This window comes from Silene latifolia, chromosome X (genome assembly GCF_048544455.1).
Source record: "Silene latifolia isolate original U9 population chromosome X, ASM4854445v1, whole genome shotgun sequence".
NCBI lineage: Eukaryota > Viridiplantae > Streptophyta > Magnoliopsida > Caryophyllales > Caryophyllaceae > Silene > Silene latifolia.
This window is the reverse complement of record NC_133537.1, coordinates 16,612,377-16,624,993: the sequence shown is the minus strand read 5'-3', so window position 1 is coordinate 16,624,993 and position 12,617 is coordinate 16,612,377. Positions and strand designations below refer to the sequence as shown.

General features: G+C 33.6%; 1 protein-coding gene across 1 annotated transcript; it reads left to right on the top strand.

Annotated features, from left to right (window-relative positions):
- Nucleotides 1-614: 614 nt before the first annotated feature.
- Nucleotides 615-12,297, top strand: LOC141623032 (3-epi-6-deoxocathasterone 23-monooxygenase CYP90C1-like). Its single transcript, XM_074439067.1, has 9 exons — nucleotides 615-994; nucleotides 6,897-7,221; nucleotides 7,519-7,668; nucleotides 8,125-8,409; nucleotides 9,899-9,988; nucleotides 10,080-10,158; nucleotides 10,346-10,455; nucleotides 11,357-11,487; nucleotides 11,923-12,297. The coding sequence occupies exons 1-9, from the start codon at nucleotides 702-704 to the stop codon at nucleotides 12,011-12,013; spliced, it is 1,554 nt and encodes a 517-aa protein (XP_074295168.1). The 5' UTR covers nucleotides 615-701; the 3' UTR covers nucleotides 12,014-12,297.
- The last annotated feature ends 320 nt before the right edge of the window (nucleotides 12,298-12,617 follow it).

Sequence of the window (12,617 nt, the reverse complement as noted above, 5' to 3'; positions counted from 1 at the left end):
TAGGGTTACGATAGCCGTGTCATAGATATAAATATTTTTAAATGATAATTTGATCGTCTACATAATCTATGTTCACTTGTCATTCAATAACAATATCACAAATGTTCTTCTCCTCTCTCCTCGATCTTTGTGTCGAAATCAAAGATAAACAAATACTCCTCCGTCTCGGTCATTTGCTTACCATTTTCATTTTATGGTGTCTCATTCATTTGTTTATGTTTCTATATTAGGCATGTCTCTAATGAGTTATTTGATCATCCGATTTCATTATTGTTCATTCACAAATTCTCATTTGTGACGGGTATATCCGTTGCAAGCTTGTGACGGCCAGATACAATCCACATAGGGAGATAAGACATGTGGGTTTTAGTTTCTAAGTTTTTTTGGGCCTAGCAAAGTAAGTTAACGGTGTTAGTCTGAATCCCTTAATCGTAAAATTTAAATATTTGGGTTCTTAATTGGAAAAAAAATGCAAAGTTCAGGTCTTTGTCTTGCCCTTCCCTCCTAAAAGATGCGGATCGTTTTTTACGTTAAATAAAATGTGTTATATGTACAATTGTACACACATGAAATAAAAATACAACAAAAGCTAGAAAAGGAAGCACAAGCGGCGGATTTGTTGAAAGAATATAAATAGTACTTATACTCCATAGTGGAAGTTATGATAACACTTCCCAGAGAGAGAAATTAAAACACTAAAAATGGGAGGATGGTGCTTTGTATTGGTTTCCTTCATGCTTCTTCCTCTTATTCACTTAACAAAATTGTTATATTTGACATCATATAATAAGATACAAAAATACATGAAAAAAAATCACATTAATGGAGAAAAGATGAAGACGACTTGCAATAATAATAATATGAGTAGTAGTAGTAGTCATTGTAGGGTTCCTAAAGGAAGTCGTGGATGGCCTTTTATTGGAGAAACTCTTGAATTCATTGCATCTTCTTATACTTCTAAGCCGGTTTCCTTCATGCACAAACGCAAATCTTTGTAAGTCGTCCGTCTACGCTTATCTTTCACAATATCGTCTGCTTAATATATGAAAGGATGATACTGAAACTTGGTAATGTCGTCGGGATTATTAGTTTGTTTGTTACAACTTACAAGTAGTTGTTTAATTGATGTAGAAGTTTTAGTTTGTATTTTTGGTTCAAGTTGATGTGGTTTTTTTTACAAATTGTATTATGAAGGATGATGATGATGAATTGATGATACATGAGCATCAACTAGTGAGTAAGAGTAGTGGCAAGTGGATGTCTACAAACACAAGGGTTAGTGTAGGGAAGGTGTATGCAAGTCTTGTTAAAGTAGTGATCGAGAATTCGAGATCTCCCTATCCAATTTAAGTTTCTTGGTACTCCATTTTGTACTTGGACATATTTTCACATAAATGACATGGTTATCAACTTATACACAAATTCTTATTTGTATCCGTCACAAGAAATACACCCGATTTAAATTATGTTAAAAGTATAAGAGGTTGTGACTTGAGGGACATCACAACCTTATGACAGTCCCAAGTAAAATTTGCTGCAATTTAAATCCGAATGCTGAAGATATTAACTAGTTTAACGGGTAATGTTACGACTCTTATAAGGGGTGGTAGATAGTATGTTGACTTGGGTTTGAATGCCGCCAATACTCACTATTATATTACTCTTGTGGCTCCTTTTACACTAAAATAAACCTTTAATTTGAATGTTATATGCCGATATAGATGTCTTAGTCAAATGACCAAGATGGAGGTGTATTGGACATTTGGACCATTCGGGATATTAGACTCTAGTTACAAATTCCTCCTTGCTTCAATGATACTCACAAAAGCGGAAAAAGAAATAATAGTTTAATTTGATCGATGAGATTAATATTAAAAAAAAAATTGGATATAGTGTGCCGAAAAATACTCGCGTCTTTTTGAAGGGCGTCCTCCCTACATCTAAAAGAGAATTTTATATATTTAATTTCCATTTTGATTCTCCTCCTTTCTAAATAATAGTATGCCCCTGTAATCCATTTGGAAAAAAACCAACCACTCTAGAAGCTTGATAGCTTAAGGATTTAAGGTGTACTCCAATAACTCCGCAACTACTATGTGTACTTTGGTGTAATACGCCCCGTCCCGGTCATTTGTTGTTCTTTAGTTTTGGCACAAAGACCAATAAAAAAGAAAGCGGCCAATTATTAAATGACAAGTGGAAGAAATTGAGTGTGAATGATCAAATTGATCATCAAGTTCATTTTTAAAATAGAAAGGACAACAACTCACTGAGACACTCCAATATAAAAAAGACACTCCAATCATAATAAAATCAATGAATAACATAAAAATAAAAAATAAAAAATAAAAAGATATACGAGTAGTAATGATTTTGATCGCTTCAGAAATTATTATACAAGTGCGGAGTATTATTTTAACGGATGAAATTTAATCAATGTTGCTTGTCTTTTGTTAGAAACTTAAGAATATATAATCAACCTAGTCCAACACCAACCATATTGAATATGTACTTGCTCTAAAAATATGATTTTGTGAAAATAAAATTGTTGGATTCTTGATGCAAGAGTAAAGCCAATCACTTTAAGTTCAATTCATAACTTACCAAGTTCATTCAGAAAAGTTCAATTTAGATTCTATAATTTAGTTCAAGAAAGTTTAGTTCAATTCTTATACTCTTTTTTTTTTTTTTTTTTTTTTTTTAGATTTCACTTTTTATAATTAAGTTCAGCTTTTATTAATCAATTCATATCCTATAAATTCAGTTTAAACAAATTCATATCCTATAAATTTAGAAAAATTCAGTAAAATTGATTAAAAAAAAGAAAGAAGTTTTGTTCAAGCATCCTACCTTCGTATTAAATACCTTAGGCTTGCAACCTATGACAATTGATAAGGAAAGTGCGACAACAATTCCTTCATTCCATAAGCGCCGTATTAATGCCTTTGTTTATACTCCATATGCTTTGTCACTTCGTTTTGAGATATTTTATTCATTTTTTTTAATATACGGAGTATTTTTTAATATGTAAATAAAATTCAACAAAAAAATTGATTATAAAATACGGAGTATATTAACTTTCATAATTTTTTTCATAATTTTTGTTTTTTCAAATTAAATTTCAATCAATTCGAAACCAAGAAGTGTTTCAATGAAGCACATAGGTAAAACTAATGACATCATAAGCACAAGATGATGTCATGATACCGAGTCTTACTATAACCCTCACATATTTTTATAGCGTTTGTAAGTTTAATAGATCTCACATTTTGGATGTCACAGGGTGGTATCGAAAACTCAATACATTTATTTGAAAAAGTCATTTCAATTGGTCTCTCTTAAGGAATATCCGTCTTAAAAATAAAACAGATCAAATACTACTTCACTTGGCTAGGTAATATAATTATTTTGCTAATCCCCACAAACTTTCCTTTTGTCTTGCTTATTCTATATTTCTATTTGACCCGTTTAGGTTAAGACGGATACACCCCTTAAATAAGAATTTGTGATTGAAAAATACATCTTCCAGGCTCTAATATCATGTCATTTCAATGAAAAGAAAAATTAATGTGTCCATATTTCTTGCGCCTAAGCCTTTAAGGCCCTGTTCTTTTGGACTTAAAGTCACTTAATTTAAGTTCACTTCAGATCCTATAAGTTGATTCGATTCGATCCTATAAGTTGATTCGATTTAGATCCTATAAGTTCGATTCGATTCGGATCTTATAAGTTGATTCGAGATCCTATAAGTTGATTCGGTCGATTCGAGATCCTATAAGTTCGATTCGAGATCCTATACCTCACTTAATTTAAGTTCACTTGAGATCCTATAAGTTCGATTCGATCCTATAAAGTTGATTCGATCCTATAAGTTGATTCAATTCAGATTCTATAAGTTGATTCGATTCGATTCGAATCCTATAAGTTGATTCGATTCGGATCAGATTAGTTTGATCCAAAAAAACGCTTAAATGTAAGAAGGATGGTCCTTCTAGAAAACCGACAAAAAATTCCAATGAAAATTCAATATTTTTGTAGCAGCCGATTCTGGTTAAGGTCTAAATCGATAATTTAATATTCTGATACAGTACTGTACTTTGCAAGATCTATCGTTAAGAACAATATGTTTGTTCAATGAATGACTAGTCAAATGTTGAAGTACTTGTAGTTAACGTGGCCTTTTCCTTGAACCTCTAAATCTGAATTAAACAATGCAATGGCAATCACTGAACTTTTAGTTTAATGATACATATAGCTTTAAAATTAAAGTAATGGATGGATGGAGTATATTGTACATCTAGATTCTAGAATCAAATCCATTTAGCCAAATGAATCGGATTAGTCGGATTTGGGTGAGTTAAGTACCCGTTAATCCATATTCTAACCCTAGTGGAGCAACCATGAGGTTTGTGTTTGCTTTGATATAAGTCTTATCATGAATATCATCATGTTAAAGCCATGATCAATGTAATGTACGCCTATCGCACCCATAAAAAAAAAATGTAATGTACGCCTAGTGGCGGAGTAATTAATAGACTATACAATCAGTTGTAGTATAACTGACGGTGTAGAATCTGAACTTTGTATTAAAGTTTTTGAGTTTTGTTTTAAAGAATCCGAACTATATCATAAAGCTTCCGAACTCAACCACTTAAGCATAAAAAAAAAAACTTTAACAAAGCTCAAAAAATTACACAAAAACTCAGTTATATCATAATCCGAACTATATTGATTGTACGATGCTAATATACAACTGGTTCTAGGATAGTATTTGTGGTGACTTTTTTTTCCCGCTAAATAGACGTCTTTTGTGAGACGCTATTTTAAGTTTTTAACTTAAGAATTTATGTTGTTGAGTAGATCTTGGTTCACAACCCTCTTTTTATTGGTGTTTTTCCGTTATTTAAATTAACACAAATTCTCATTGAAGACGGACAATATCCGTCACAAGTTGAAGACGGATAGTGCCCCTCTCACAATATGCAAGTAACACTATTCATAGGGTGTTCCATTTCCCTTCCACTTGCCTTATTGTGAGATGGACACTATCCGTCTTCAGCTTGTGACGGATAGTGTCCGTCACAAGCAAAACTTATTGTTAAATTAATTGTGAGTGCTGTCTTGACTTAACAATCTTAACCAAGAATTTATGTTGTTGTACATGTTGACCCTCATAATAAATTGGAGTATAAATGATACCAAACCACTGAAATATGTAGTATTATGTAGGTTAAGTAGAACCTGCATTTTGTTTGTGGTTCACACTTCACATTAAATATGGGTTAAAACCAGTCTAGTTACCACGGAGTACTTGCGACTTGGGAGTTTGGCCTAGTTTGATTTCTTAAATGTCTTCCCACCTCCCATCAACGATTTTGCCCAAGATGGAAGGAAGGAATTTTGTTAGAGTTGTGAGCATAAATCCGAGATAACATTATTCACATTACAGATTCTTGTTTAAGATGAGAATATCCATTTTATAGTTAAAACCGGGTCAAGTATTACTTATTTGCAGTTTTGCACAGATAAGACAAAAGAATAAAAAAAAAAACAAAAGTTTGTCTTTGTACAAATAGTGTAGTGCTTGACCCGTTAACCTCCGTTTTAACGAAACTATATATGGGGGGTTAATAAATGGTATAGATTTGTAGGCATGCAGGCATGCATGCAAAACCTGTGTATGTACTAAATAGACTCAAGACACTTTCACAATAGATGAACAACTTCTAAAGGGTTTTGTCACTTGACACATCACCAAATTAACAAACCTCCCCAATAATAAACCTATACATAACAATAAATAAACATTTTCAAGGTTCATATTATAGGACCACTTCAAATTATCCATTTTTTTTCTCTCATATGTTGGGTACATTTTAAGGACCACCACTTGTCATGTCCTCTCACAAACCTGTATACAAATATGTAATTATTTCCATCCATGAACCTCAAACCTCATTCCCAACAATAGACTCTAAAAATACACAAACTTTTGTTGACAAACTTATGAATGCCCTAAATATATTGCTTGTCAGCATGCAGGGCAGTGAAAACTCTGCCACACAAACATTACCCTTGTCCATGCACTTCAGTTTCCCATGTCAATTTTGCTTTAATTTTCTTTGCTAACATTATGTTGACATCAGCTTAGACCATTCCCAAACAGAAGGTCGATATAATTGGGTCACCAAAATTTTTCCTCTTAATCACACCTTATTAATCTTGACCCTCTTTCACCCTCCCAAGCAGAAAGTCACGACCTAGGTCACCAACCCAATTATTTTTCCACTTTTTAACATTTTTAATCATTTACCACATTCACAACCCCACCAAAACTTTTATCTTACTTTTACAATTATTATTTACTAACATCCAAGCAATTAGAGGGTGCCACATATAAGGTCACCAACAAATTGACCTTTCTTATTCAAGGTCACAAATTGACCTTTTCTTATTCAAGGTCACCAAGTAGGTCTTCCTAATCCTTGTTTAAGGAGTCATTAGCATGACCCAACAAGGTCACGACCCAGTCGGTGACCTTGCTTGGGGATGGTCTTAGTTGTTAGAATTATGAGATACAGGTGGTACTATACTACTATATACTCATAACTTGGTTTCAAATCCGCCAATATTAAAATCGCCTTACTTGTGGGCCTTGTGGCTCACTTTATACTGGGTATTAAATAGTGTGACAAGTTATGTATGAGTGTTTAAATTAAGGTTAGATCAATTAGTTTACGAGTATTCTGTAAAGTCACGAAAAGTAGTACACTAGATTCCCGTTCTTAACATTGGAAAAATAATCGTCATGGTGGTCTCCGCCAATAAAAAATCCCTATGCATATACAGATCATTAATCAATATCATCATTGTCTGATTTTATGTTGTGAAACTAGGTATGGAAAGGTGTTCAAGACAAATTTATTAGGAAAACCAGTAATAGTATCAACTGATCCGGAAATAAACAGAGCTATCTTACAAAATCATGGAAATATTTTCGTGCCGGCTTATCCTAAATCCATAACCGAGTTATTTGGTGAATCTTCGATTTTGAGAATGAATGGGGTCGTTCATAAGAGGTTGCATGCATCGATTGGAAGATTTCTAAAATCATCGGAATTAAAAGCTCAAATAACAAGAGATATTGAGAATTCTGTGAAGCTGTCTTTAGAAAATTGGAAGCTTAAACAACTTGTTTACGTCCAAGATGAAACTAACAAGGTCGTTCTTCTACTATTTCTGAATTTCTACACGTAACTAAGTGCAAATTACTGTTCCGTTTTATTGTACTCCGTATATATTCCGAGAATATATAAATATACACAACTAAACAACAAATTTACATTTGTAAACATATATACAAGTAAAAGTCTTTTAAGGAATTAAGGCAAATGTTAATTCTCCGCATGTTTTAACCGTGGAAGTAATTTGGTTGAAACGGAAGTTTCTAAACAAAAAGAAGGTTCGACGTAATGAGCTTGTTTAGTAAGTTGTTAATTTTTTTTGTTTCGTTTTCAGATTACATTTGAAATATTAGTTAAAGTGTTAATGAGCCTTGGCCCGGGTGAAGAAATGGAGATGTTCAAGAAAGAGTTTAAAGAGTTCATCAAGGGATTAATTTGTTTGCCAATCAAGCTTCCTGGCACACAATTGTACAAATCACTAAAGGTAACTTCATTTACTTGATTTTTGATCCATTGATACCATGGTTACCGAATTCGCTATGAATACGTCCTTACCAATTCGCGATTCGCTCTTATATAATGTGTGTTATATGTATTTTCAGTAAGCAACATGATAGAATTCGCTATTAACAATTCGCGATTCGTAGGGCACCGAGCGAATTCGGTAACCATGATTGATACTATTTATGCTACTACTAATCTAGTGAATATCACCCGTATTAATCCGACTCAAGCCATAACCGAGCTGATCAACCTAAAAATGACATGAAATTTGAACTGGCCTAACTCGATCTTAGTTTGACCTGAATCCTGTTAACCCCAAACTCACCATAATTATCTCTAAATAACTTAATAGTAACACATTTGAATCATACCACACAATCCAAAATGATTAAACTAATAATTTTCGTATAAATATTTTTTTTTTCATTTACCTTAGGCAAAAGAGAGGCTACGAAAAATGATACGAAGAATGATAGAGAAGAGATTAATAGACAAGACAAATGTCACAATGGACTTATTAGAAACAACAGGTGATGCAATTGATTTACTGCTACGTGACATGAGTGATCAAATGGGAAGAGATGAGAGTGATGAACGTTTGGATGTGATCGCCGGAAATATAATCGAAATGATGGTCCCTGGTGAAGACTCGGTACCCATGGTTATGACCCTGGCTGTCAAATACCTAAGTGACTACCCCCTTGCTTTCAAACAACTTATGGTACGTCTTTACTCTTTACTACTACTTACTTATACTCCGTATTATTACTCCGTAGATCAAAGTCAAGTTACTTTGAACATTGGCGGAACCAGAATTTTCACTTGGTAGTTAAATAGTTTCTAGAGGACGGAATTAAAAATTACAAATTTTTTATAAATTTTATTGTTACCTTCCTAACCCAGAGTAAATTATAAATTCCTTTGCTATCATGGTTGTAGGTCCAAAAAAAAAATGACGGAACATACTGCCAGATTCAAAACCGTTATACGAGATTATTAAGAAATACTCCCACTTATTTAATTTTACCGTTGAGAAATTCCAAAATTAGGTGCGGGTTTAGGGATAAGTTGCGTACAATCGTACATAAAACAAAACAACGATGGAGTCGGATTGAAGAAAGATGAGAAAAAGGTAATGATGATAATAAATGAGGGGGTATGGGTATGGTAGTAGTGAATGGTACGTAATGAGCCGTCGTGATCAGGTTTTAATTATGAAAATGGTATTTGCATGGCATGTCGTAAACCCCAGCCGTCCATGTTAAACAGAAAATGACCTTTCTAAAGTGTGTACCTTATTAGTTAGGGAGTTAGTTGCCTTTTTCCTTTAAAGCTCACACCATATCTTAACTAAGAATGAAATTGCACTATTCTTCCATTATGTACAGCACATGCATGCATAGAATGAGACTCTTTAAGTTTACGTAGAAGTTATAATTTCATAAACAAGACTTTATATTGTCTTATTAGCTAGTCATGTTGATATGACTAGAGTTTGAGATAATTAAGTGGAAAATGAAGTTAACCTTGGCCTTGGGGGTAATTTGTCCTTAAACTTTGTTTTGTTGCTTCAGAGTTCTGACTATCCACTGAAGGGATGGATTGACTATCAGTTGATTAATCAGTAGTAACATCCAGATTCTAGAATAATTTACACCGACGTAACATAACACACAAGTTACTCAAGTTAAATGTTTTTCGCACATACACCTCTTTAGATTTTCAATGAGTCTTCCTTGTGACGGGTCAAATATCTACCCAAGTGAGTTTTATTTGACCCGTCACAAGTTTATGACGGATATTGTCCGTTACAAATGAGAATTTGTGTTAGATTTTACCCTTCTGGCTTCTGCATTCCCATCATGGTAAACGGAAAACAATGGCTCAAGTGTAGAATAAAGAGTTTCAATGCATAAATATTTCGATTGTTTATTATCGATAAATAATGAGAGTATTGATTGGCGTAGTAAACCAATTAGATACAGAGTACTTCTTTTATGGACAATTATTTATTTTAGAATGAAACGTCCTTCGACTTATACGGTGAGATTTTATCTCATCATTTTGTGTGTGGCTCGGGCTATTATGTTGTACCCATAGGAAACTTTTCTTTTGCAATTCTGGATATTTGTTAATCTATTTCTTCTTCATTGAATTACTTTTCTTTTGTTCTTCATCTTCTTTACCAATTCTTTTTTTTTTTGAGCTAGGAAGAGAACATGAATTTGAAGAAGCAAAAGATTCATTCAAGGGTTCCCTACGCTTGGACCGACTACATGTCTTTAACGTTCACTCAAAATGTGTGTTGGTTTGAGTTTTGATACATGGATGTGCATAACAATTCTTGAAAAAGTCGAATTATCTTATAATTTATATATGTTCCATTATTAGGTTATTAGTGAAACACTAAGGATGACAAACATCATAAACGCGATTTGGAGAAAAGCGACTAAAGATGTCGAAATTAAAGGTAAACAACATTTATTCATTTTTCTCACTTATTCAATATTACATAGTACAAATTTATAATTACCCTTTTGAGATATATTTGTTGACTAGTTAGTTGGTAAAGTTTACCGCAATATTGATGTGATTTGAAATCCGTCAACATTGGAAAAGCCCTCGTGTGTTTAATCATTTTTACTTTTTATTCACAGGTTATTTGATCCCAGAAGGATGGGGTGTATTGGCGTCATTGACTTCTATTCATATGGATGAAGAGAATTATGAGAAACCATACCTTTTTTATCCTTGGAGATGGGATCAGGTTAGTTGGTTAGTTGTACTAGTTAGTTTTAAAACCTTCTGTATATACTACTCTCTTTATATGATGCCTTTTTTTGTTTGACAATAATCGAGGTAGTGAATATATTATCACAAATTCTCATTTGTGACAGGTATATCCGTCACAAACTTGCGATAGGTCAAGTATTACTCATGTGCGGGTGAATAAGACAAAAGCAAAATACCTAGGGATAACAATCTGTTTTATCTTATCTACCCACATGGATATTACTTGATCCGTCATAAGCTTGCGACGGGTATACTCGTCACAAGATGATATATCATAGCATAGTGATTTAGGTAGGTGTTTTCTAACGATAGGTCTTGGACTCGATTCCTTCCCTATTCGCCCAGTGATGGGGCTAGGGAAAGGCTAGTAGAGGCGCTCGCCCCTGATTGAGAAGAACATTTCTCAATTTTTTTTAAAAAAAATTTCCGTACTTTTTTCAAGTTTTTCTTATACTATTACCCGTTCGCTCTTGTTGAGATTTTTCACCCTTGCTGATTTCAAAACTTTGCTCCGCCACCACTTGATTCGCCAATTGTGAAGGAAATTAAAGGTGGGAGTACTTGGTAGATGGTTTTGAGAAGAGTGTAGAAATAAGAAGATCCATGTCATTGCTCAAATCATCATTGTAGTGTAAATTAAGCTCATGACTTTAAAGTCTTTTGATGGTGATTTCTTAAAGAAAGCCATGATTACACACAAACATGTATGCATGATCACTATCATGGATGAATAAGTGATGGACATAATGATTGCCACTAACTACAAAGAAAACATAATTATCAACTTCATTATGTCATCTTCTTATAGTATTTATTTATTCTAACTAGGTCCAACCATGCGTTTGTTACTAACTATTTGGCTCTATTATCCACAGAAGAAAGGAGTTGTTGTTGCAAGTAGCCATGCATTCACTCCATTTGGTGGCGGACAAAGACTTTGCCCTGGACTTGAACTTGCTCGGCTTGAAATTTCTATCTTTCTCCACCATCTTATCACCACTTATAGGTATATATTAATTCGTATACTTCTACTTTAAGGTACATTTGTCGATGTCAGGAGCTTAGCTGATAATGTTATCGATCAAAATTTTGCATTTAACCTTGATTTGTAACTTATCTGTATTAAAACTGTTCTTCTAGTTCTCTTTTACGTACATGACAAACATTACTCGCACATATAATCACGAGTTGAGTTAGGATTTCAGGTACGGGGTAGTAAAAAAAATTCTAGTCTAGTAAAAGCACTTTGTTACATTCACTATGACATACGAGTACTTTTTATTATGTCCGGGGGTAACGGCTGCTACCCCTTTTTACTAGTTAGCTCCTGTGCATTTACGGACGGAGTAATCGATAAAATATGGGAACATATTCATTCGAGTAAATAGTTTTAAATGGAGTAAATTTTAATACGAAGTATGTATTTTGAATCGTATGACAGATGGAAAGCGGAGAAGGATGAAATAGTATACTTCCCAACGGTGAAGATGAAGCAGAAACTCCCCATCTCTGTCATATCGGATACAGATTGAAGACTAATAATCATTACAGTTGATACTTAGTGAATATCTTGTGGGGTGACATTCGATTTTGTATAGCTTCAACTATTTGGATTTTTGTTTGGCCATTTTCAAAAAAAAATGATTCTCTCTAAATTCAAGTTTTAATTGATTGTGTTTTGTGGCCAATGTGGGGAACTGGGGATGGCGTATGTTAACTCATATACATTGTTATCATAATCAATCAACTGTCCGGTCCCAATCGAGCTACATGTAATTACCATTTAACTTTCTTTTTTTATGCATACATAGAATATAATATAATGGACTCGTCTAATTTGTATATTTACCATTTATTATACATTATTTTTTATGAGATTTTTAAAACTATGATTAAGATAACATTTAGGGGGCGTTTGGTTAGAGAAAGGGAAAGGGAAAGAAAATTAGAAAGAGTAAGAGAGGGAAAGGTAAATGATTACCTAAAACTTAACTAGTTGTTTGGTTACATCAAGAACATGAAGTGTGATGTTTGTGGTTTGTTTTGGTGTGCGGGGGTTTAGGTGGGGTGGTGGTGGTGGTGGCATCGTGGTGGTGGTAGTGGGGTGGCTGTGGTGGTGGTGGTGGCGGCATGGTG